Genomic DNA, 23,762 nt, shown 5'->3' with positions numbered 1-23,762 from the left:
GGGTGAAGAGTGAAGGGTGAAGAGTGAAGAGTGAAGAGTGAAGGGTGAAGAGTGAAGGGTGAAGGGTGAAGGGTGAAGAGTGAAAAGTGAAGAGTGAAGGGTGAAGGGTGAAGAGTGAAGAGTGAAGGGTGAAGGGTGAAGAGTGAAGGGTGAAGGGTGAAGAGTGAAGGGTGAAGGGTGAAGGGTGAAGAGTGAAGGGTGAAGAGTGAAGGGTGAAGAGTGAAGGGTGAAGAGTGAAGGGTGAAGAGTGAAGGGTGAAGAGTGAAGGGTGAAGGGTGAGGGTGAAGAGTGAAGAGTGAAGGGTGAAGAGTGAAGGGTGAAGGGTGAAGAGTGAAGGGTGAAGAGTGAAGGGTGAAGGGTGAGGGTGAAGAGTGAAGCGTGAAGGGTGAAGAGTGAAGGGTGAAGGGTGAAGAGTGAAGAGTGAAGGGTGAAGAGTGAAGGGTGAAGGGTGAGGGTGAAGAGTGAAGCGTGAAGGGTGAAGGGTGAAGAGTGAAGAGTGAAGAGTGAAGAGTGAAGGGTGAAGGGTGAAGGGTGAAGAGTGAAGAGTGAAGGGTGAAGAGTGAAGGGTGAAGAGTGAAGGGTGAAGAGTGAAGGGTGAAGGGTGAAGGGTGAAGAGTGAAGAGTGAAGAGTGAAGGGTGAGGGTGAAGAGTGAAGAGTGAAGAGTGAAGGGTGAGGGTGAAGAGTGAAGGGTGAAGAGTGAAGAGTGAAGGGTGAAGGGTGAAGAGTGAAAAGTGAAGAGTGAAGAGTGAAGGGTGAAGAGTGAAGGGTGAAGGGTGAAGAGTGAAGAGTGAAGGGTGAAGGGTGAAGGGTGAAGAGTGAAAAGTGAAGAGTGAAGAGTGAAGGGTGAAGGGTGAAGAGTGAAGAGTGAAGGGTGAAGGGTGAAGATGAGGTTAATGAAACACATCTGTTATTCTATCATCACAGAACGAACAAAATAGTTTTAAGACAAAAACTAAAAAACTAAAAAAATTGAGCCTGGTTTCGGTTTGCAAAACAGGAGGTCAAAATGATATACACAACAATGGAAGTAAATTGAGAAACTGAGTAGATGAAATACTGTGAAAACAGGCGACTTAAAGACTTGACTAGGCTGTCCTCTAGCATGGAGTATTATTTTGATATTTAAATAATATACAGCCCTTTACTATGATACAAAGTCTCTCTCTCTCAGACAAGGCTTCATGTGTTCACAACAAATACCCACGTGGCAACAATAAGCAGGAAGCTATAGTAACCCCAGGAATCTACCCCTATGTGCAAACCATGCCAATCAACAGCATTGATCAGGGTCCATGATTGTACCGTTAGACAGTCAGTGTCAGTCTCTTACAGCTTGGCCTCTACGTCACCACGATTGGACGAGCCCTCCGTGTTGCTATACCATTGGTTGATTGGATAAGACCGCTCTCCTCTCCTTGTATTCCAGTATTGCTCCCATTGGAGGGCTTCAGTTCGAGGTTCACCAGTCTATCTGTACACTACAAAAAACCAACACATTCAACCACATTGGCAAGGAGGAGAACTCTCAGTAGACATACCATACATGTCTATATACATGCATTATGGTTGGATGGGGAATGAATGACTTGAGTTCACTGTATCGTCTCTTGTCTTGAAGCCCATGAACTGTGTCCCAAAATGTACCCTATTCCCTATATAGTGCACTACTTTTTACCAGGGGACATATGGGATACCCTATAGGACCTGGTCAAAAGAAGTGCACTAAAAAGGTGTCATGTAAAGCTCTCTGTCTGAGGCACACTGTCTGTAGAGTTCTCTCTCCTCTTCTAGTCTAGCTCTGATGAGTCCGGAGGACAGTCCTCCCTGCGTACCCAGATGTCCTTAGTCTCCCCCCTAGACCCCTGGTCATCCACGCTCACCCCAACCAGAGGACACTGCTTCCCCAGGTGGGAGAGCCTCATCCCTGGGGTAGTGGTCCCCGTGGCTCCCTGGGGCTGGAGGTGTTTAGGGCCCACCTCTTTGCATTCTTCTCCCAAGGACAGGGCCCCTACAGGCCCCTCTAGGTCTGTGGTGGATGGAGGTTCAGTGGAGGGTCCTCCGACAGACTGGCAGAAATCGTCATCGTCACTAAGGATGTCTGTCTCTTTAACGTCTCCTCCTCCTTTCACCTGCGTCTCCTGCTGCGCCTCCTGCTCCTCCTCGTAGCGCTCCAGGTCAAACTGCTCCTCCACCCAGCGGTCTGTATCCCCTGCCTGCACCTCCCCCCGTCCCTGTCCTTCCTTTTGTCCCTGTCCCTCAGGCTCTTCAGGGGACAGTGGGGACAGAGGGGAGTCCTGGTCCGGCTCGCCGTCGAAGACGATGTCTGTGTCGATGGTGAAACGGTTCCTCACCAGTTTCCTCCGGCCCAGGGTCCTCGCCGGGTCTGACACTGCAGAGGAAAGACAGACACACATCATAGATTCAGTGGGATGGATTGATTATATAACCTTGCTTCAACATCAATTCTTTTATTTGATTTATTTCACCTTTATTTAACCAGGTAGGCCAGTTGAGAACAAGTTCTCATTTACAACTGCGACCTGGCCAAGATAAAGCAAAGCAGTGCGACAAAAACAACACAGAGTTACACATAAACAAACGTACAGTCAATAACACAATAGAAACGAAAAATAGAAAAATCTATGTTCAGTGTGTGCAAATGTAGAAGAGTAGGGAGGTAAGGAAATAAATAGGCCATAGAGGAAAAATAATTACTATTTAGCATTAACACTGGAGTGATAGATGATGATGTGCTAGTAGAGATACTGGGGTGCAAAAGAGCAAGAGGGTAAGTTATAATATGGGGACGAGGTAAGATGAGGTAAGACGAGGTAGACGAGGTAAGATGAGGTAAGACGAGGTAGACGAGGTAAGACGAGGTAAGACGAGGTAAGACGAGGTAGACGAGGTAGACGAGGTAAGATGAGGTAAGACGAGGTAGACGAGGTAAGACGAGGTAAGACGAGGTAAGATGAGGTAGACGAGGTAGACGAGGTAAGATGAGGAAGATGAGGTAGACGAGGTAAGACGAGGTAAGATGAGGTAGACGAGGTAAGACGAGGTAAGACGAGGTAGATGAGGTAGACGAGGTAAGACGAGGTAAGATGAGGTAGACGAGGTAAGACGAGGTAAGATGAGGTAAGATGAGGTAGACGAGGTAAGATGAGGAAGATGAGGTAAGACGAGGTAAGACGAGGTAGATGAGGAAGATGAGGTAAGACGAGGTAAGACGAGGTAGATGAGATATAATAAACACAGCATAAGCTAGATGTTAGTTTTAACCTGCTTTAATCATCACTCTCACACACATGCCACCCTTCATCCCATCCTCCACACCTCTCTCGACAGCACCTACCTGCTCTGTTCATGGCAGGTCTGGCTCCTTTCAGGGCACAGAGGCGTTTGCCTCCGAAGGGGACATACTGCTGGTTGGGGGGTAGAGACTCAGTCTTCATCAGCTGACGCCGTTGTTTATCTCTCAGGATGGAGTGGACTGTCTTCAAGAAGTCCTTCTTACTGTCCACAGAACTGGACGAGACAGAAGTGGATTTAATTGGTTGGATAATTAAGACATTCTCAGATGGTTGAGACATATATAGGTCAACATCCACAGCATTAATCAGCATCAACGAGCTTCCCCTCTTACAGCGCTTTGGGCATCAATTAATTCATTAAATATGAAAACAATTCAAGTATTTAAAATGAAAAACTATTAAGAGCTATTGATGGTGGTTGTAAAATAAATCAGTGACGTCCTGTCATTGTTGTCCTCAGTCAGGACTGACAGACATGCCATCAGTTGGTCAATAAGATCAGGAGGCTCACCTGCAGCACAGGTGGAATATCCTCTCCGGCCGTCCTTCTGACTCGGACTTGACGTGGACGATCTCACACGCGGCAGAGCCCTCTTCTTCTGCAAGGAACACACACACACACACACACACACACACACACACACACACACACACACACACACACACACACACACACACACACACACACACACACACACACAGTTATAACCTCACGTACAGAACAGCTCATCTGTAGTTGATTATTTTCATTTCACTCAATCATATGTCTATTCAGACAAAGAAGGACATCACTAAATCAATACAGGAATGGTTGAATTTTAAGAGTGTAAAGTACTAGTCAAAAGTCTGGACACACCTACTCATTCAAGGGTTTTTCTTTACTATTTTCTACATTGTAGAATAATAGTGAAGACATCAACACTATGAAATAACACATATGGAATCATGTAGTAACCAAAAAAGTGTTAAACAAATCAAAATATAGTTTATATTTGAGATTATTCAAATAGCCACTCTTTGCCTTGATGACAACTTTGCACACTCTTGGCATTCTCTCAACCAGCTTCACTTGGAATGCTTTTCCAACAGTCTTGAAGGAGTTCCCACATTTGCTGAGCACTTGTTGGCAGCTTTTCCTTCCCTCTGCAGTCCAACTCATCCCAAACCATCTCAATTGGGACGAGGTCGGGGGATTGTGGAGGCCAGGTCATCTGATGCAGCACTCCTTCACTGTCCTTCTTGGTAAAATAACCCTTACACAGCCTGGAGGTGTGTTGGGTCATTGTCCTGTTGAAAAACAAATGATAGCGGGACGAAGCGCAAACCAGATGGGATGGCGTATTGCTGCAGAATGCTGTGGTAGCCATGCTGGTTAAGTGTGCCTTGAATTCTAAATAAATCACAGACAGTGTCACCAGCAAAGCACCCCCACACCATAACACCTCCTCCTCCATGCTTCACAGTAGGAAATACACATGCGGAGATCATCCGTTCATCCACATCACATCTCACAAAGACACGGCGGTTGGAACCAAAAATCTCCAATTTGGACTCATCAGACCAAAGGACAAACATCCACCTGTCTAATGTCCATTGCTCGTGTTTCTTGGCCCAAGTAAGTCTCTTCTTCTTATTGGGGTCCTTTAGTAGTGGTTTCTTTGCAGCAATAAGACCATGAAGGCCTGATTCACACAGTCTCTGAACAGTTGATGTTGAGATGTGTCTGTTACTTGAACTCTGTGAAGCATTTATTTGGGCTGCAATTTCTGAGGCTGGTAACTCTAATGAACTTATTCTCTGCAGCAGAGGTAACTCTGGGTCTTCCTTTCCTGTGGCAGTCCTCATGAGAGCCAGTTTCATCATAGCACATGATGGTTTTTGCGACTGCACTTGGAAGAAACTTTCAAAGTTTTCCGGATTGACTGACCTTCATGTCTAAAAGAAATGATGGACTGTCATTTCTCTTTGCTTATTTGAGATGTTCCTGCCATAATATTGACGTGGTCTTCTACCAAATAGGGCTATCTTCCGTAAACCCCCTACCTTGTCACAAAAACAACTGATTGGCTCAAACGCATTAAGAAGGAAAGAAATTCCACAAATTAACTTTTAAGAAGGCTCACCTGTTAATTGAAATGCATTCCAGGTGACTACCTCATGAAGCTGGTTGAGAGAATGCCAAGAGTGTGCAAAGCTGTCATCAAAGCAAAGGGTGGCTACTTTGAAGAAACTCAAATATAAAAAAATATATATTTTTTAGTTACTACATGATTCCATATGTGTTATTTCATAGTGTTGCTGTCTTCACTATTATTCTACAATGTAGAAAATAGTAAAACATTTAAAAAACCCGTGCTGTAAAACCTTTGATCGGTAGTTTATGTCGCTTTAGCGTCTGCCAAATGACTCAATATGTGACAAAATGTATTTCGCGATTCATCAGTACGGCTGACTGTACTATACCTTGGTTACTGAGGACTCTATATTGATCTATACCTTGGTTATTGAGGGCTCTATATTGAACTGTACTGTACCTTGGTTACTGAGGACTCTATATTGATCTATATCTTGGTTATTGAGGGCTCTATATTGAACTGTACTGTACCTTGGTTATTGAGGACTCTATATTGAAATGTACATTGGTTATTGAGGGCTCTATATTGAACTGTACCATGGTTATTGAGGGCTCTATATTGAATTGTACCTTGGTTATTGAGGACTCTATATTGAACTGTACTGTACCTTGGTTATTGAGGGCTCTATATTGAACTGTACCTTGGTTATTGAGGGCTCTATATTGAACTGTACTGTACCTTGGTTATTGAAGGCTCTATACTAAACTGTACTGTACCTTGGTTATTGAGGGCAATATATTGAACTGTACAGAAACCTTGGCTATAGAATCTTTATATTGAACTGTACAGTACCTTAGTAACTGAGGGCTCTATATAGAACTGTACCTTGTTTATTGAAGGCTCTTTACTGTACTGCACCTTGGCTATTGAGGGCTCTATACTGTACTGCACCTTGGCTATTGAGAGCGCTATATTGTACTGTACCTTGGATATTGATGGCTCTATATTGAACTGTACATTGGTTATTGAGGGCTCCATATTGAACTGTACCTTGGTTATTGAGGGCTCTATACTGTACTGCACCTTGGCTATTGAGGGCTCTATACTGTACTGCACCTTGGCTATTGAGAGCGCTATATTGTACTGTACCTTGGATATTGAGGGCTCCATATTGAACTGTACCTTGGTTATTGAGGGCTCCATATTGAACTGTACCTTGGTTATTGAGGGCTCTATATTGAACTGTACCTTGGTTATTGAGGGCTCTATATTGAACTGTACCTTGGTTATTGAGGGCTCCATATTGAACTGTACCTTGGTTATTGAGGGCTCTATATTGAACTGTACCTTGGTTATTGAGGGCTCTATATTGAACTGTACCTTGGTTATTGAGGGCTCTATATTGAACTGTACCTTGGTTATTGAGGGCTCCATATTGAACTGTACCATGGTTATTGAGGGCTCTATATTGAACTGTACCTTGGTTATTGAGGGCTCTATATTGAACTGTACCTTGGTTATTGAGGGCTCCATATTGAACTGTACCTTGGTTATTGAGGGCTCTATATTGAACTGTACCTTGGTTATTGAGGGCTCCATATTGAACTGTACCTTGGTTATTGAGGGCTCTATATTGAACTGTACCTTGGTTATTGAGGACTCTATATTGAACTGTACCTTGATTATTGAGGGCTCCATATTGAACTGTACCTTGGTTATTGAGGGCTCCATATTGAACTGTACCTTGGTTATTGAGGGCTCTATATTGAACTGTACCTTGGTTATTGAGGGCTCTATATTGAACTGTACCTTGGTTATTGAGGGCTCTATATTGAACTGTACCTTGGTTATTGAGGGCTCTATATTGAACTGTACCTTGGTTATTGAGGGCTCCATATTGAACTGTACCTTGGTTATTGAGGGCTCTATATTGAACTGTACCTTGGTTATTGAGGGCTCTATATTGAACTGTACCTTGGTTATTGAGGGCTCCATATTGAACTGTACCTTGGTTATTGAGGGCTCTATATTGAACTGTACCTTGGTTATTGAGGGCTCTATATTGAACTGTACCTTGGTTATTGAGGGCTCTATATTGAACTGTACCTTGGTTATTGAGGGCTCCATATTGAACTGTACCTTGGTTATTGAGGGCTCTATATTGAACTGTACCTTGGTTATTGAGGGCTCTATATTGAACTGTACCTTGGTTATTGAGGGCTCCATATTGAACTGTACCTTGGTTATTGAGGGCTCTATATTGAACTGTACCTTGGTTATTGAGGGCTCCATATTGAACTGTACCTTGGTTATAGAGGGCTCTATATTGAACTGTACCTTGGTTATTGAGGGCTCTATATTGAACTGTACCTTGGTTATTGAGGGCTCTATATTGAACTGTACCTTGGTTATTGAGGGCTCCATATTGAACTGTACCTTGGTTATTGAGGGCTCTATATTGAACTGTACCTTGGTTATTGAGGGCTCTATATTGAACTGTACCTTGGTTATTGAGGGCTCCATATTGAACTGTACCTTGGTTATTGAGGGCTCCATATTGAACTGTACCTTGGTTATTGAGGGCTCGGACTTGGAGGGTGTCTGTGGAGATCATGTGACGAAAGCGGAATGGGTCCTTGTCTTCAGACGAGACGGACGATGCTCGATGGGAGCCACCCTGAGACACACAGACGGACATTAGATACCCCCCCCAACAGACAGATACCCCCCCCAAAAGACAGATACCCGCCCCCCCAACAGACAGATACCCGCCCCCCATCAGACAGACCTTAGATACCCCCCCAACAGACAGATACCCGCCCCCCAACAGACAGACCTTAGATACCCCCCCAACAGACAGATACCCGCCCCCCCCAACAGACAGACCTTAGATACCCCCCAACAGACAGATACCCGCCCCCCCCACAGACAGATACCCGCCCCCAACAGACAGATACCCCCCCAACAGACAGATACCCGCCCCCAACAGACAGATACCCGCACCCAACAGACAGATACCCCCCCAACAGACAGATACCCGCCCCCCAACAGACAGATACCCGCCCCCCCAACAGACAGACCTTAGATACGCCCCCCAACAGACAGATACCCGCCCCCCCCAACAGACAGACCTTAGATACGCCCCGCAACAGACAGATACCCGCCCCCCAACAGACAGATACCCCCCCCAACAGACAGATACCCTCCCCCCCCAACAGACAGATACCCGCCCCCCCAACAGACAGATACCCGCCCCCCCAACAGACAGATACCCGCCCCAACAGACAGATACTCCCCACAACAGACAGATACCCGCCCCAACAGACAGATACCCCCCCAAACAGACAGATACCCGCCCCCCAACAGACAGATACCCGCCCCCCCAACAGACAGATACCCGCCCCCCCAACAGACAGATACCCGCCCCCCCAACAGACAGATACCCTCCCCCCCAACAGACAGATACCCTCCCCCCCAACAGACAGATACCCGCCCCCCCCAACAGACAGATACCCGCCCCCCAACAGACAGATACCCGCCCCCCCAACAGACAGATACCCGCCCCCCCAACAGACAGATACCCGCCCCCCCAACAGACAGATACCCCGCCCCCCAACAGACAGATACCCGCCCCCAACAGACAGATACCCTCCCCCCAACAGACAGACACCCTCCTCCCCAACAGACAGATACCCGCCCCCCCAACAGACAGATACCCGCCCCCCCAACAGACAGATACCCGCCCCAACAGACAGATACTCCCCCCAACAGACAGATACCCGCCCCCCCAACAGACAGATACCCGCCCCAACAGACAGATACTCCCCCCAACAGACAGATACCCGCCCCAACAGACAGATACCCCCCCAAACAGACAGATACCCGCCCCCCAACAGACAGATACCCCCCAACAGACAGATACCCGCCCCTCCAACAGACAGATACCCGCCCCCCAAACAGACAGATACCCGCCCCCAACAGACAGATACACGCCCCCCCAACAGACAGATACACCCGCCCCCAACAGACAGATACCCGCCGCCCCCAACAGACAGATACCCGCCCCCCCAACAGACAGATACCCTCCCCTCCAACAGACAGATACACCCGCCCCCAACAGACAGATACCCGCCCCCCCAACAGACAGATACCCTCCCCCCCAACAGACAGATACCCTCCCCCCCAACAGACAGATACCCGCCACCCCAACAGACAGATACCCCCCCAACAGACAGATACCCGCCCCCCCCAACAGACAGATACCCGCCCCCCCAACAGACAGATACCCGCCCCCCCAACAGACAGATACCCTCCCCCCAACAGACAGATACCGCCCCCCCAACAGACAGATACCGCCCCCCCAACAGACAGATACCGCCCCCCCCCAACAGACAGATACCCGCCCCCCCAACAGACAGATACCCGCCCCCCCAACAGACAGATACCCGCCCCCCAACAGACAGATACCCGCCCCCCCAACAGACAGATACCCGCCCCCCCCAACAGACAGATACCCGCCCCCCAACAGACAGATACACGCCCCCCCAACAGACAGATACCCGCCCCCCCAAAAGACAGATACCCGCCCCCCCAACAGACAGATACACACCCCCCCAACAGACAGATACCCCCCCAACAGACAGATACCCGCCCCCCCAACAGACAGATACCCGCCCCCCCGACAGACAGATACCCGCCCCCACAACAGACAGATACACGCCCCCCCAACAGACAGATACCCCCCCCCAACAGACAGATACCCGCCCCCCCAACAGACAGATACCCGCCCCCCCAACAGACAGATACCCGCCCCCCCCAACAGACAGATACCCCCCCCCAACAGACAGATACCCGCCCCCCCCAACAGACAGATACCCGCCCCCCCGACAGACAGATACCCGCCCCCCACAACAGACAGATACACGCCCCCCCAACAGACAGATACCCCCCCCCCAACAGACAGATACCCGCCCCCCCAACAGACAGATACCCGCCCCCCCAACAGACAGATACCCGCCCCCCCAACAGACAGATTTTGATATCATGGTTGGTCAGTGCTTGCATTCATAGTTCTGTCTATTAATTTGAGAGTGGTACATTTCTCCAGGCCCATTCGTCTGCTTTTTACCGAAACAAAGCGTTTCCCCGCCCTTGTTATCGTTTCAACTGCTGATTGCTGCTTTAAGAGAGACAGAACTCACCATTTTCTTCTTCTGCTTGGAGCCATCCTTACACACAAACACCACGGCTGTTTTGAAGACTGAACGAAGAAGAAAGGTTAGCAGAAAGACTTCTCACACTGATTTCTCAAAAACACTTAATTGTTTGAGTAATACTTTTCAAATACACAAGTAAGTTACCATAATATATTATTATGTGTTCACTGAGTTATCAGGCTTGCACTCAGTACCAAATGGGCTGTGGTCAAAAGTTGTGCACTATATAGGGAATAGGAGACACAGTCTATGTCAATAGACAGAGTGGCACATGTATCCTTACGTAACAGACAGCCAGTCTATGAGTGATCTAGAGAAGGTTCTAAGTAGATTCATCCTGTTCTAGAACCCCATTAGCTGCACGGTTCTGAGTGGATTCATCCTGTTCTAGAACTAGAACCCCATTAGCTGCATGGTTCTGAGTAGATTCATCCTGTTCTAGAACTAGAACCCCATTAGCTGCATGGTTCTGAGTAGATTCATCCTGTTCTAGAACTAGAACCCCATTAGCTGCATGGTTCTGAGTAGATTCATCCTGTTCTAGAACTAGAACCCCATTAGCTGCATGGTTCTGAGTAGATTCATCCTGTTCTAGAACTAGAACCCCATTAGCTGCATGGTTCTGAGTAGATTCATCCTGTTCTAGAACTAGAACCCCATTAGCTGCATGGTTCTGAGTAGATTCATCCTGTTCTAGAACTAGAACCCCATTAGCTGCATGGTTCTGAGTAGATTCATCCTGTTCTAGAACTAGAACCCCATTAGCTGCATGGTTCTGAGTAGATTCATCCTGTTCTAGAACTAGAACCCCATTAGCTGCATGGTTCTGAGTAGATTCATCCTGTTCTAGAACTAGAACCCCATTAGCTGCATGGTTCTGAGTAGATTCATCCTGTTCTAGAACTAGAACCCCATTAGCTGCATGGTTCTGAGTAGATTCATCCTGTTCTAGAACTAGAACCTCATTAGCTGCATGGTTCTGAGTAGATTCATCCTGTTCTAGAACTAGAACCCCATTAGCTGCATGGTTCTGAGTAGATTCATCCTGTTCTAGAACTAGAACCCCATTAGCTACATGGTTCTGAGTAGATTCATCCTGTTCTAGAACTAGAACCCCATTAGCTGCATGGTTCTGAGTAGATTCATCCTGTTCTAGAACTAGAACCCCATTAGCTACATGGTTCTGAGTAGATTCATCCTGTTCTAGAACTAGAACCCCATTAGCTGCATGGTTCTGAGTAGATTCATCCTGTTCTAGAACTAGAACCCCATTAGCTACATGGTTCTGAGTAGATTCATCCTGTTCTAGAACTAGAACCCCATTAGCTGCATGGTTCTGAGTAGATTCATCCTGTTCTAGAACTAGAACCCCATCAGCTGCATGGTTCTGAGTAGATTCATCCTGTTCTAGAACTAGAACCCCATTAGCTGCATGGTTCTGAGTAGATTCATCCTGTTCTAGAACTAGAACCCCATTAGCTGCATGGTTCTGAGTAGATTCATCCTGTTCTAGAACTAGAACCTCATTAGCTGCATGGTTCTGAGTAGATTCATCCTGTTCTAGAACTAGAACCCCATTAGCTGCATGGTTCTGAGTAGATTCATCCTGTTCTAGAACTAGAACCCCATTAGCTGCATGGTTCTGAGTAGATTCATCCTGTTCTAGAACTAGAACCCCATTAGCTGCATGGTTCTGAGTAGATTCATCCTGTTCTAGAACTAGAACCTTATTAGCTGCATGGTTCTGAGTAGATTCATCCTGTTCTAGAACTAGAACCCCATTAGCTGCATGGTTCTGAGTAGATTCATCCTGTTCTAGAACTAGAACCCCATTAGCTGCATGGTTCTGAGTGGATTCATCCTGTTCTAGAACTAGAACCCCATTAGCTGCATGGTTCTGAGTAGATTCATCCTGTTCTAGAACTAGAACCTCATTAGCTGCATGGTTCTGAGTAGATTCATCCTGTTCTAGAACTAGAACCCCATTAGCTGCATGGTTCTGAGTAGATTCATCCTGTTCTAGAACTAGAACCCCATTAGCTGCATGGTTCTGAGTAGATTCATCCTGTTCTAGAACTAGAACCCCATTAGCTGCATGGTTCTGAGTAGATTCATCCTGTTCTAGAACTAGAACCCCATTAGCTGCATGGTTCTGAGTGGATTCATCCTGTTCTAGAACTAGAACCCCATTAGCTGCATGGTTCTGAGTAGATTCATCCTGTTCTAGAACTAGAACCCCATTAGCTGCATGGTTCTGAGTAGATTCATCCTGTTCTAGAACTAGAACCCCATTAGCTGCATGGTTCTGAGTAGATTCATCCTGTTCTAGAACTAGAACCCCATTAGCTGCATGGTTCTGAGTAGATTCATCCTGTTCTAGAACTAGAACCCCATTAGCTGCATGGTTCTGAGTAGATTCATCCTGTTCTAGAACTAGAACCCCATTAGCTGCATGGTTCTGAGTAGATTCATCCTGTTCTAGAACTAGAACCCCATTAGCTGCATGGTTCTGAGTAGATTCATCCTGTTCTAGAACTAGAACCCCATTAGCTGCATGGTTCTGAGTAGATTCATCCTGTTCTAGAACTAGAACCCCATTAGCTGCATGGTTCTGAGTAGATTCATCCTGTTCTAGAACTAGAACCCCATTAGCTACATGGTTCTGAGTAGATTCATCCTGTTCTAGAACTAGAACCCCATTAGCTGCATGGTTCTGAGTAGATTCATCCTGTTCTAGAACTAGAACCCCATTAGCTGCATGGTTCTGAGTAGATTCATCCTGTTCTAGAACTAGAACCCCATTAGCTGCATGGTTCTGAGTAGATTCATCCTGTTCTAGAACTAGAACCCCATTAGCTGCATGGTTCTGAGTAGATTCATCCTGTTCTAGAACTAGAACCCCATTAGCTGCATGGTTCTGAGTAGATTCATCCTGTTCTAGAACTAGAACCCCATTAGCTGCATGGTTCTGAGTAGATTCATCCTGTTCTAGAACTAGAACCCCATTAGCTACATGGTTCTGAGTAGATTCATCCTGTTCTAGAACTAGAACCCCATTAGCTGCATGGTTCTGAGTAGATTCATCCTGTTCTAGAACTAGAACCCCATTAGCTGCATGGTTCTGAGTAGATTCATCCTGTTCTAGAACTAGAACCCCATTAGCTGCATGGTTCTGAGTAGATTCATCCTGTTCTAGAACTAGAACCCCATTAGCTGCATGGTTCTGAGTAGATTCATCCTGTTCTAGAACTAGAACCCCATTAGCTGCATGGTTCTGAGTAGATTCATCTTCTAACCTTAGCTGCATGGTTTCTAGAACTAGAACCCCATTAGCTGCATGGTTCTGAGTAGATTCATCCTGTTCTAGAACTAGAACCTCATTAGCTGCATGGTTCTGAGTAGATTCATCCTGTTCTAGAACTAGAACCCCATTAGCTGCATGGTTCTGAGTAGGCCATTTCAGATGCACACTAGGTCTTGTCCTTAACGTACTGAATGCAGCCAGTTGGGGCTCTTTCTTCCATTTGCCCAGGGAGGAGGGAGGGTTGATCCAGGCTACGCTGGTGTGGAGCAGCAAGTCACCCATCGACAGATCAGCAACCTACAACACACAACACACTAATGTTATACCAATGTTACATTAACAATACATCAATTTTACAGCAATGTTACAGCAATGTTACATTAACAACACACAAATGTTGCAGCAATATTACATTAGCACACAAATGTTGCAGCAATGTTACAGCAATGTTACATTAACACACCAATGTTACACCAATGCTATCCCTCAGCATACTCCGAGAACGTCTCAAACGACACCCTATTCCCTATATAGTGCACTTCTTTAGACCAGAGCTACGTGTGTAATTTGTAATTTGAGCCAAACAGCTGCTGACACTGACTGATCGCACAGACACACCTGGAGAACATTAGGAGACTTAGAACCACACCGTACCTCATTCTAACAACCACACCGTACCTCATTCTAACAACCACACCGTGCCTCATTCTGACAACACCACCGTACCTCATTCTAACAACCACACCGTACCTCATTCTAACAACCACACCGTACCTCATTCTAACAACCACACCGTACCTCATTCTAACAACCACACCGTACCTCATTCTAACAACCACACCGTGCCTCATTCTGACAACCACACCGTACCTCATTCTGACAACACCACCGTACCTCATTCTTACAACCACACCGTACCTCATTCTAACAACCACACCGTACCTCATTCTTACAACCACACCGTACCTCTTTCTAACAACCACACCGTACCTCATTCTGACAACACCACCGTACCTCATTCTGACAACACCACACCGTACCTCATTCTAACAACCACACCGTACCTCATTCTTACAACACCACCACCGTACCTCATTCTTACAACACCACCACCGTACCTCTTTCTTACAACACCACCACTGTACCTCATTCTAACAACCACACCGTACCTCATTCTGACAACACCACCACCGTACCTCATTCTTACAACTCCACCACCGTACCTCATTCTGACAACCACACCGTACCTCATTCTAACAACCACACCGTACCTCATTCTAACAACCACCACCGTACCTCATTCTGACAACCACACCGTACCTCATTCTGACAACCACACCGTACCTCATTCTAACAACCACACCGTACCTCATTCTAACAACCACCACCGTACCTCATTCTTACAACCACCACCACTGTACCTCATTCTGACAACCACACCGTACCTCTTTCTAACAACCACACCGTACCTCATTCTAACAACCACCACCGTACCTCATTCTTACAACCACCACCACTGTACCTCATTCTAACAACCACACCGTACCTCATTCTGACAACACCACCACCGTACCTCATTCTTACAACACCACCACCGTACCTCTTTCGTACAACCACACCACCGTACCTCATTCTAACAACCACCACTGTACCTCATTCTGACAACACCACCACCGTACCTCATTCTGACAACACCACCACCGTACCTCATTCTGACAACACCACCACCGTACCTCATTCTAACAACCACACCGTACCTCATTCTAACAACCACACCGTACCTCTTTCTTACAACCACACCGTACCTCATTCTGACAACACCACCACCGTATCTCTTTCTGACAACACCCCCACCGTACCTCATTCTGACAACACCACCACCATACCTCATTCTAACAACCACACCGTACCTCTTTCTGACAACAACACCACCGTACCTCATTCTTACAACACCACCACCGTACCTCATTCTAACAACCACACCGTACCTCTTTCGTACAACCACACTGTACCTCATTCTTACAACACCACCACCACAACACCACCACCGTACATTTACCACCGTACATTTACATTTACACTTACACCACCACCGTACCTCATTCTAACAACCACACTGTACCTCTTTCTAACAACCACACCGTACCTCATTCTGACAACACCACCACCGTACCTCTTTCTGACAACACCACCACCGTACCTCTTTCTTGTCTCCACTCTGCTCCGCTATGAGCTGGTCAAACACCAACCCAAACTCCTCGTGGATCTTCTGCATCTCATTGATGTGACTGGCCACCTTGTTCATGGCTGTCATAGCGACTGGACAGGAAGGAGAGAGAAGAGAAGCACTCTTAGTATGATCTACTCGCGGAAATGACTCACTGTCACAATGACTACGTGTATTCATCTTAATGTTGCCAAGAAGTAGTACACCCAGTTCGCCATTGATGAAATAAGGATACGTGCACGCACGCACGCACGCACGCTCGCACGCACGCTCGCTAGCCTAGTTAAATAAAGGTTAAATAAAAAATTGAAATAAATGCTGACCTTATGGTAATGCTCTTTCACATTACCCACCCATTACCCACCCATTACCCAACCAACCAACCAACCACCCACCCATTACCCACCCACTACCCACCCACCCATTACCCACCCACTACCCACCCACCCATTACCCACCCACCCAACCAACTACCCACCCATTACCCACCCACTACCCACCCACCCAACCAACTACCCACCCATTACCCACCCACTACCCACCCAACCAACCAACTACCCACCCATTACCCAACCAACCAACCAACCACCCACCCACCCACTACCCACCCACCCTCACTCCCTCCCTCCCTCCTACCATTCAGGTGATAGTGTTCTTCACTATCAGGGTCAGTCAGTGAGTACAGCTCTCTCAGTAGTAGTGGATACTTCAGGACACACCTCCCTCCCTCCCCACCCCACCTCCCTCCCTCCCCACCCCACCTCCCTCCCTCCCTCCCCTCCCCACCTCCCTCCCTCCCTCCCACCCTCCCTCCCTCCTACCATTCAGGTGATAGTGTTCTTCACTATCAGGGTCAGTCAGTGAGTACAGCTCTCTCAGTAGTAGTGGATACTTCAGGACTCTCTGGATGGGTTTGATCAGGTAGGACTCCAGGGTTGAGGAGTGTTGCTGTTTAGGGTTCCTCTCTTCCAGAAAGGCCTTGAAGTCTGCATCGGTCTTAGCTAGACGCAATGAGAGGGGAGGAGAAGGTTTTACACACATAACCTCCAAATGTTTCAGAGGAGCTGGATGATTAAATAACATCCGACATAGAGAAGTGCTTCAGGGGTGCCAAACTCATTCCATGGAGGGCCTCGTGTCTGCAGGTTTTTCCTTTCAATTAAGACCAAGACAACCAGGTGAGGGGAGTCATTTCCTTAATTCAATCAATCAAGTACAAGGAAGGAGCAAAAACCCGCAGACATTCGGCCCTCTGTGGAATGTGTCTGATGTGATCTGTTAACAAAATGTACTATCCTAAAATAACACATCTCTTCTGGGGAGTTGAATATTCAGCAGTGTTCAAGACCAGAGTGGTGGAGACCGAATCAGGGCCAAGACCAGAGTGGTGGAGACCGAATCAGGGCCAAGACCAGAGTGGTGGAGACCGAATCAGGGCCAAGACCAGAGTGGTGGAGACCGAATCAGGGCCAAGACCAGAGTGGTGGAGACCGAATCAGGGCCAAGACCAGAGTGGTGGAGACCGAATCAGGGCCAAGACCAGAGTGGTGGAGACCGAATCAGGGCCAAGACCAGAGTGGTGGAGACCGAATCAGGACCAAGACCAGAGTGGTGGAGACCGAATCAGGACCAAGACCAGAGTGGTGGAGACCGAATCAGGGCCAAGACCAGAGTGGTGGAGACCGAATCAGGGCCAAGACCAGAGTGGTGGAGACCGAATCAGGGCCAAGACCAGAGTGGTGGAGACCGAATCAGGGCCAAGACAAGAGGGAGGGGGGGGGGACGGACGACCGAATCAAGGTCTCGGTCTTTATTCGCCCCCCCCCCTCCGGTCTTGTTTCGGCCCCCCCACCCGCCAGTCTCGGTTCGGTCTCCCCACCCGCCAGTCTCCAAGAGGTCATTCCACACTGTCCTAACAGATCTGCTATAGCTATGAAGAGGTCATTCGGGGACCCCTTAAAGCTCACTAAGGCCCCCAGGTGGTCCTAGGCCTACAGTTTGAGAAACACTGTCCCAAGAGACTCCATCCCAAATAGCACCCTATTCCCTATATAGTGCACTACTTATGACCAGTGCAGGGTGGAGGAAGCAGGTTCGGTGGAATCAGGGAGGAATGCTTCAGGTTTATTAACCCTTTATGAGCACCTTGGACACACAACCACGCACACACACACAACCACACGCACACAACCACACACACACACACAACCACACACACACACACACATACAACCACGCACACACAACCATGCACACACACCCGCACACACACCTGCACACACACACACCACACACACACACACACAACCACACACACACACACAACCACACACATACAACCACGCACACACAACCATGCACACACACCCGCACACACACCTGCACACACACACACACACAACCACACACAACCACACACACACACACAACCACGCACACACAACCGCACACACACCCGCACACAAACCGCACACACAACCACACACACACACACACAACCACGCAACCACACACACACACACAACCACACAACCACACAACCACACACACACACACAACCATACACACGCACACAACCACACACACACAACCACGCACACACACACACAAACTGTGTTGAACTCACCTTTCACGAGCACCTTGGGGACTTTGGTGTGGCTGGCGCAGAACGCACTGTAGATCTTAAAGCGGTCTGCATAGTACAGGAAGGAACCTCCTAGAGAGAAGAGGATTTTCTGAGGAGAGGAGAGAGTCGTGGTTACACAATGTGTTTTGGAAGCGGAGGACAGTTAAAATGCCACTCGTTCCAGCCAGGCTGTTATTTGGATCCAAGCAGCGCCTTATTTCATTTCAGGAAGCATGTTATGTTGTTCCAGGAAGAGCCGTCTTTCATTTTAAGGCAGGCTGTTATCTTGTCGTTGGAGGCAGGCTGTTATTTTGTCGTTGGAGACAGGCTGTTATTTTGTCGTTGGAGGCAGGCTGTTATTTTGTCGTTCGAGGCAGGCTGTTATTTTGTCGTTGGAGCCAGGCTGTTATTGTGTCGTTCGAAGCAGGTTGTTATTTTGTCGTTGGAGGCAGGATGTTATTTTGTCGTTGGAGGCAGGCTGTTATTTTGTTGTTGGAGGCAGGCTGTTATTTTGTCGTTGGAGGCAGGCTGTTATTTTGTCGTTGGAGGCAGGCTGTTATTTTGTCGTTGGAGGCAGGCTGTTATTTTGTCGTTGGAGGCAGGCTGTTATTGTGTCGTTCGAAGCAGGTTGTTATTTTGTCGTTGGAGGCAGGATGTTATTTTGTCGTTGGAGGCAGGCTGTTATTTTGTCGTTGGAGGCAGGCTGTTATTTTGTCGTTGGAGGCAGGCTGTTATTTTGTCGTTGGAGGCAGGCTGTTATTGTGTCGTTCGAAGCAGGTTGTTATTTTGTCGTTGGAGGCAGGATGTTATTTTGTCGTTGGAGGCAGGCTGTTATTTTGTCGTTGGAGGCAGGCTGTTATTTTGTTGTTGGAGGCAGGCTGTTATTTTGTCGTTGGAGGCAGGCTGTTATTTTGTCGTTGGAGGCAGGCTCTTATTTTGTCGTTGGAGGCAGGCTGTTATTTTGTCGTTGGAGGCAGGCTATTTATTTTGTCGTTCGAGGCAGGCTGTTATTGTGTCGTTCGAGGCAGGCTGTTATTGTGTCGTTGGAGGCAGTGTCACGACTGTGACGGATGGTGGCGCCCCTCCTCGGCCGGGCGGGGCTCGGCGGTCGTCGTCGCCGAACTACTAGCTGCCATCGATCCTTGTTTTGTTTCACTTTCGTTTGGTTAGGTCTAGGTAGGCACGCACCTGTTTTGGGTTAGTCATTAGTGGGGGGGTTATTTAGGTTAGCGTAGGATGTATGGTTTTTTGTACGTGATTGTGTTTCTCTGTTTGCTTGCTTGGTGACACTCTGATTTTTGTAATTTTCAGTAGTGCGTGTGTTTGCACCAACAGTGTTTTGTCCCCCTGTGTTTGGGGCACCTTGTTTTGTTGTGCGCTTTGATCGCTGTGTTTGGGAAGGCTTGTAATTTTTCCGTTGTGCTTATTAAAGCCACTACCCTGCATCGCAGCTTCCTGCATTTGATTCCTCACCCACTACACACAAGCGTGACAGAAATCACGTACCCAAAACGTAATGGAGTCAGCAGGAGCTTCAGCGCCAGCCCTGTCCATGGAGGAAACCGTGGATCAACACTCTACCCTGCTCCACCGGCTGGGTAACGCCATGGATCAGGTGTTGGCGCGCCTGGAGAGCTGGGACCGACGCGCTCTCGGCCCCTCGAACGCGGCAGTCCAACAGCCTGCGCCCCCCCCAGCACCCACAGCTCCCAGTACCAGTGGGGTGAAGCTCGCCCCCCCCAGGGAGTATGATGGAACGGCCGCTGGGTGTAAGGGCTTCTTACTCCAGCTGGAGTTATACCTGGCGACCGTTCGTCCCCCTCCCTCGGGGGAGGAGAGCGTCAGCGTCCTCGTCTCCTGTCTCACGGGTAAGGCCCTGGAATGGGCAAACGCCGTGTGGGACAGTCCGGACTCAGCCAGGGACAACTACCCAGAGTTCACCCGCCGCTTTCGGGCAGTATTCGATCATCCCCCGGAGGGGAGAGCGGCGGGTGAGCGGCTGTTTCACCTGAGGCAGGAGACGAGGAGCGCGCAGGATTTCGCTCTCGAGTTCCGGACCCTGGCCGCGGGAGCAGGGTGGAATGAGAGGGCCCTTATAGACCACTACCGTTGTAGTTTGAGGGAGGACGTCCGCCGGGAATTAGCCTGTCGGGACACGACTCACACACTGGACCAACTGGTGGATCTGTCCATCCGACTGGACAATCTGCTGGCCGCCCGCGGACGTCCGACCCGGGCCCTGCTCATTCCACCCTCCAGCCCTCCTGCTCCCACGCCTATGGAGATAGGGGGGGGCAGCAGCCAGGAAGACTGGAGGGGGGGGGTCGCTCCTGCACCTCATGTGGTCGCAGAGGGCACACTGTGGACCGGTGCTGGGGAGACTCCCCTAGGAGTCCAGACGGCAGGCAGAGCGCTCCTTTGACACCTCAGGTGAGTCAGCACCAGCCTCACCCAGAGCCCCCTGTACGTCACATGTATGTGTCAGTGTCTTTCCCTTGTTTCTCCCCTCACTCCCGGTTTAAGGCGCTAGTCGATTCAGGCGCAGCAGGGAGTTTTATGGACCGTGGGGTCGCGGCTAGGTTAGGGATTCCCTTGGTCCAGTTGGACCAACCCTTCCCCATACACGCCCTAGACAGTCGACCACTAGGGTCGGGGCTGGTCAGGGAGGTCACTGTACCTCTGGTCATGGTAATGCGGGGGGGTCATGAGGAGCAGATTAGTCTTTTCCTCATCGATTCCCCAGCGTTTCCAGTGGTTCTAGGGATTCCCTGGCTAGCCAATCACAACCCTAAGATTTCGTGGGGACAGAGGGCTCTTAAGGGGTGGTCAAATGAGTGCTCGGGCAGGTGCATAGGAGTTTCCATCGGTGCGACTACGGTGGAGAGTCCAGACCAAGTCTCCACCGTGCACATTCCCTCAGAATATGCCGATTTGGCTATCGCCTTCAGTAAAACGAAGGCGACCCAATTACCACCTCATCGACGAGGAGACTGTGCGATAAACCTCCAGGTGGGCGCTGCCCTCCCTCGTAGTCACGTTTATCCCCTGTCTCAGGAGGAGACAGCGGCTATGGAGACATACGTCACTGAATCCTTGAGGCAGGGATACATTCGGCCATCTCACTCACCCGTCTCCTCGAGCTTCTTTTTCGTGAAGAAGAAGGAGGGAGGTTTGCGCCCGTGCATTGACTATAGAGGTCTAAATGCCATCACAGTGGGTTTCAGTTACCCACTACCTCTCATCGCCTCGGCGATGGAGTCATTTCACGGGGCGCGCTTCTTCACGAAATTGGATCTCAGGAGCGCATATAATCTGGTGCGTATCCGAGGAGGGGACGAGTGGAAAACTGCATTTAGTACCACATCTGGCCATTATGAGTACCTCGTCATGCCGTATGGGTTAAAGAATGCTCCCGCAGTCTTTCAATCTTTTGTGGACGAGATTCTCCGGGACCTGCTCGGTCAGGGTGTAGTGGTGTACATCGATGACATTCTGGTCTACTCCGCTACACGCGCCGAGCATGTGTCTCTGGTGCGTAAAGTGCTTGGGCGACTGGTGGAGCATGACCTATACGTCAAGGCTGAGAAATGTGAGTTTTCCAAACCAGCCGTCTCTTTCTTGGGGTATCGCATTTCCTCATCAGGGGTAGTGATGGAATGTGACCGCGTCTCAGCCGTGCGTAATTGGCTGACTCCCACCACGGTGAAGGAGGTGCAGCGGTTTTTGGGATTTGCCAATTACTACCGGAGGTTTATCCGGGGCTTTGGGCAGGTGGCGGCTCCCATTACCTCACTGTTGAAGGGGGGCCCGGTGCGGTTGCAGTGGTCCGCGGAGGCGGACAGGGCTTTTAGTCGTCTGAAGGTTTTGTTCACCGACGCCCCGGTGCTGGCGCACCCGGACCCCTCTTTGCCCTTCATAGTGGAGGTGGACGCGTCCGAGGCTGGGGTAGGAGCCGTGCTGTCCCAGCGCTCGGGCGCCCCCCCCAAGCTCCGCCCCTGCGCCTTCTTCTCTAGGAAGTTGAGTCCGGCGGAGCGTAACTATGATGTGGGGGACAGGGAGCTGTTGGCTGTGGTCAGAGCCCTGAAGGTGTGGAGACATTGGCTTGAGGGGGCGCGCCACCCTTTTCTCATCTGGACTGACCACCGCAATCTGGAGTACATCCGGGCGGCGAGGAGACTGAACCCGCGTCAAGCCAGGTGGGCGATGTTCTTTACGAGATTTCGGTTTAACATCTCGTATATCCCAGGTTCCCGGAACACTAAGGCCGACGCACTGTCTCGTCTCCATGACGCCGAGGAACGGTCCACCGAGCCCACGCCTATCCTTCCAGCCTCCTGCCTGGTGGCACCGGTGGTCTGGGAGGTGGACGCGGACATCGAGCGGGCGTTACGGACGGAGCCTACTCCTCCGCAGTGTCCAGTGGGTCGTAAGTACGTTCCGCTCGGTGTTCGCGATCGGCTGATTCGGTGGGCTCACACGCTTCCCTCCGCGGGTCACCCAGGGGTTGAGCGGACGGTGCGTGGTCTTAGTGTGAGATACTGGTGGCCCACCTTGGTGAAGGACGTGAGGCACTATGTCTCCTCCTGTTCGGTGTGCGCTCAGAGTAAGGCTCCCAGGCACCTGCCTAGAGGGAAATTACAACCCCTCCCGGTTCCACAACGACCATGGTCCCACCTGGCGGTGGATTTCTTGACCGATCTCCCGCCGTCTCAGGGCAACACTACAATCCTGGTCGTTGTGGACCGGTTTTCTAAGTCCTGCCGTCTGATTCCGTTACCCGGTCTTCCTACGGCCCTGCAGACCGCGGAAGCCTTATTCACCCACGTCTTCCGGCACTACGGGGTGCCCGAGGATATCGTCTCAGATCGAGGCCCCCAGTTCACGTCCCGAGTGTGGCGGGCGTTTATGGAGCGGCTGGGGGTTTCGGTCAGTCTGACCTCGGGGTTTCACCCCGAAAGTAATGGGCAGGTGGAAAGGGTAAACCAGGAAGTGGGCAGGT

At 49.3% G+C, this 23,762-nt stretch overlaps 1 protein-coding gene across 1 annotated transcript in view; it reads right to left on the bottom strand.

Annotated features, from left to right (window-relative positions):
- Positions 1-1,429: 1,429 nt before the first annotated feature.
- LOC115163807 (T-lymphoma invasion and metastasis-inducing protein 1) overlaps positions 1,430-23,762 on the bottom strand; it is a gene marked incomplete in the record, with an annotated part of 181,316 nt that continues 158,983 nt past the window's right edge. Inside the window, 10 exon segments of the mRNA XM_029715989.1 lie at positions 1,430-2,390; positions 3,357-3,529; positions 3,827-3,914; positions 7,959-8,067; positions 10,592-10,650; positions 14,099-14,207; positions 16,111-16,229; positions 16,774-16,844; positions 17,030-17,138; positions 18,764-18,872. Coding sequence (XP_029571849.1) covers positions 1,789-2,390; positions 3,357-3,529; positions 3,827-3,914; positions 7,959-8,067; positions 10,592-10,650; positions 14,099-14,207; positions 16,111-16,229; positions 16,774-16,844; positions 17,030-17,138; positions 18,764-18,872 — 1,548 coding nt within the window.

This window comes from Salmo trutta, chromosome 26 (assembly GCF_901001165.1).
Source record: "Salmo trutta chromosome 26, fSalTru1.1, whole genome shotgun sequence".
Lineage (NCBI taxonomy): Eukaryota > Metazoa > Chordata > Actinopteri > Salmoniformes > Salmonidae > Salmo > Salmo trutta.
This window is presented reverse-complemented; position numbering and strand designations above follow the sequence as displayed.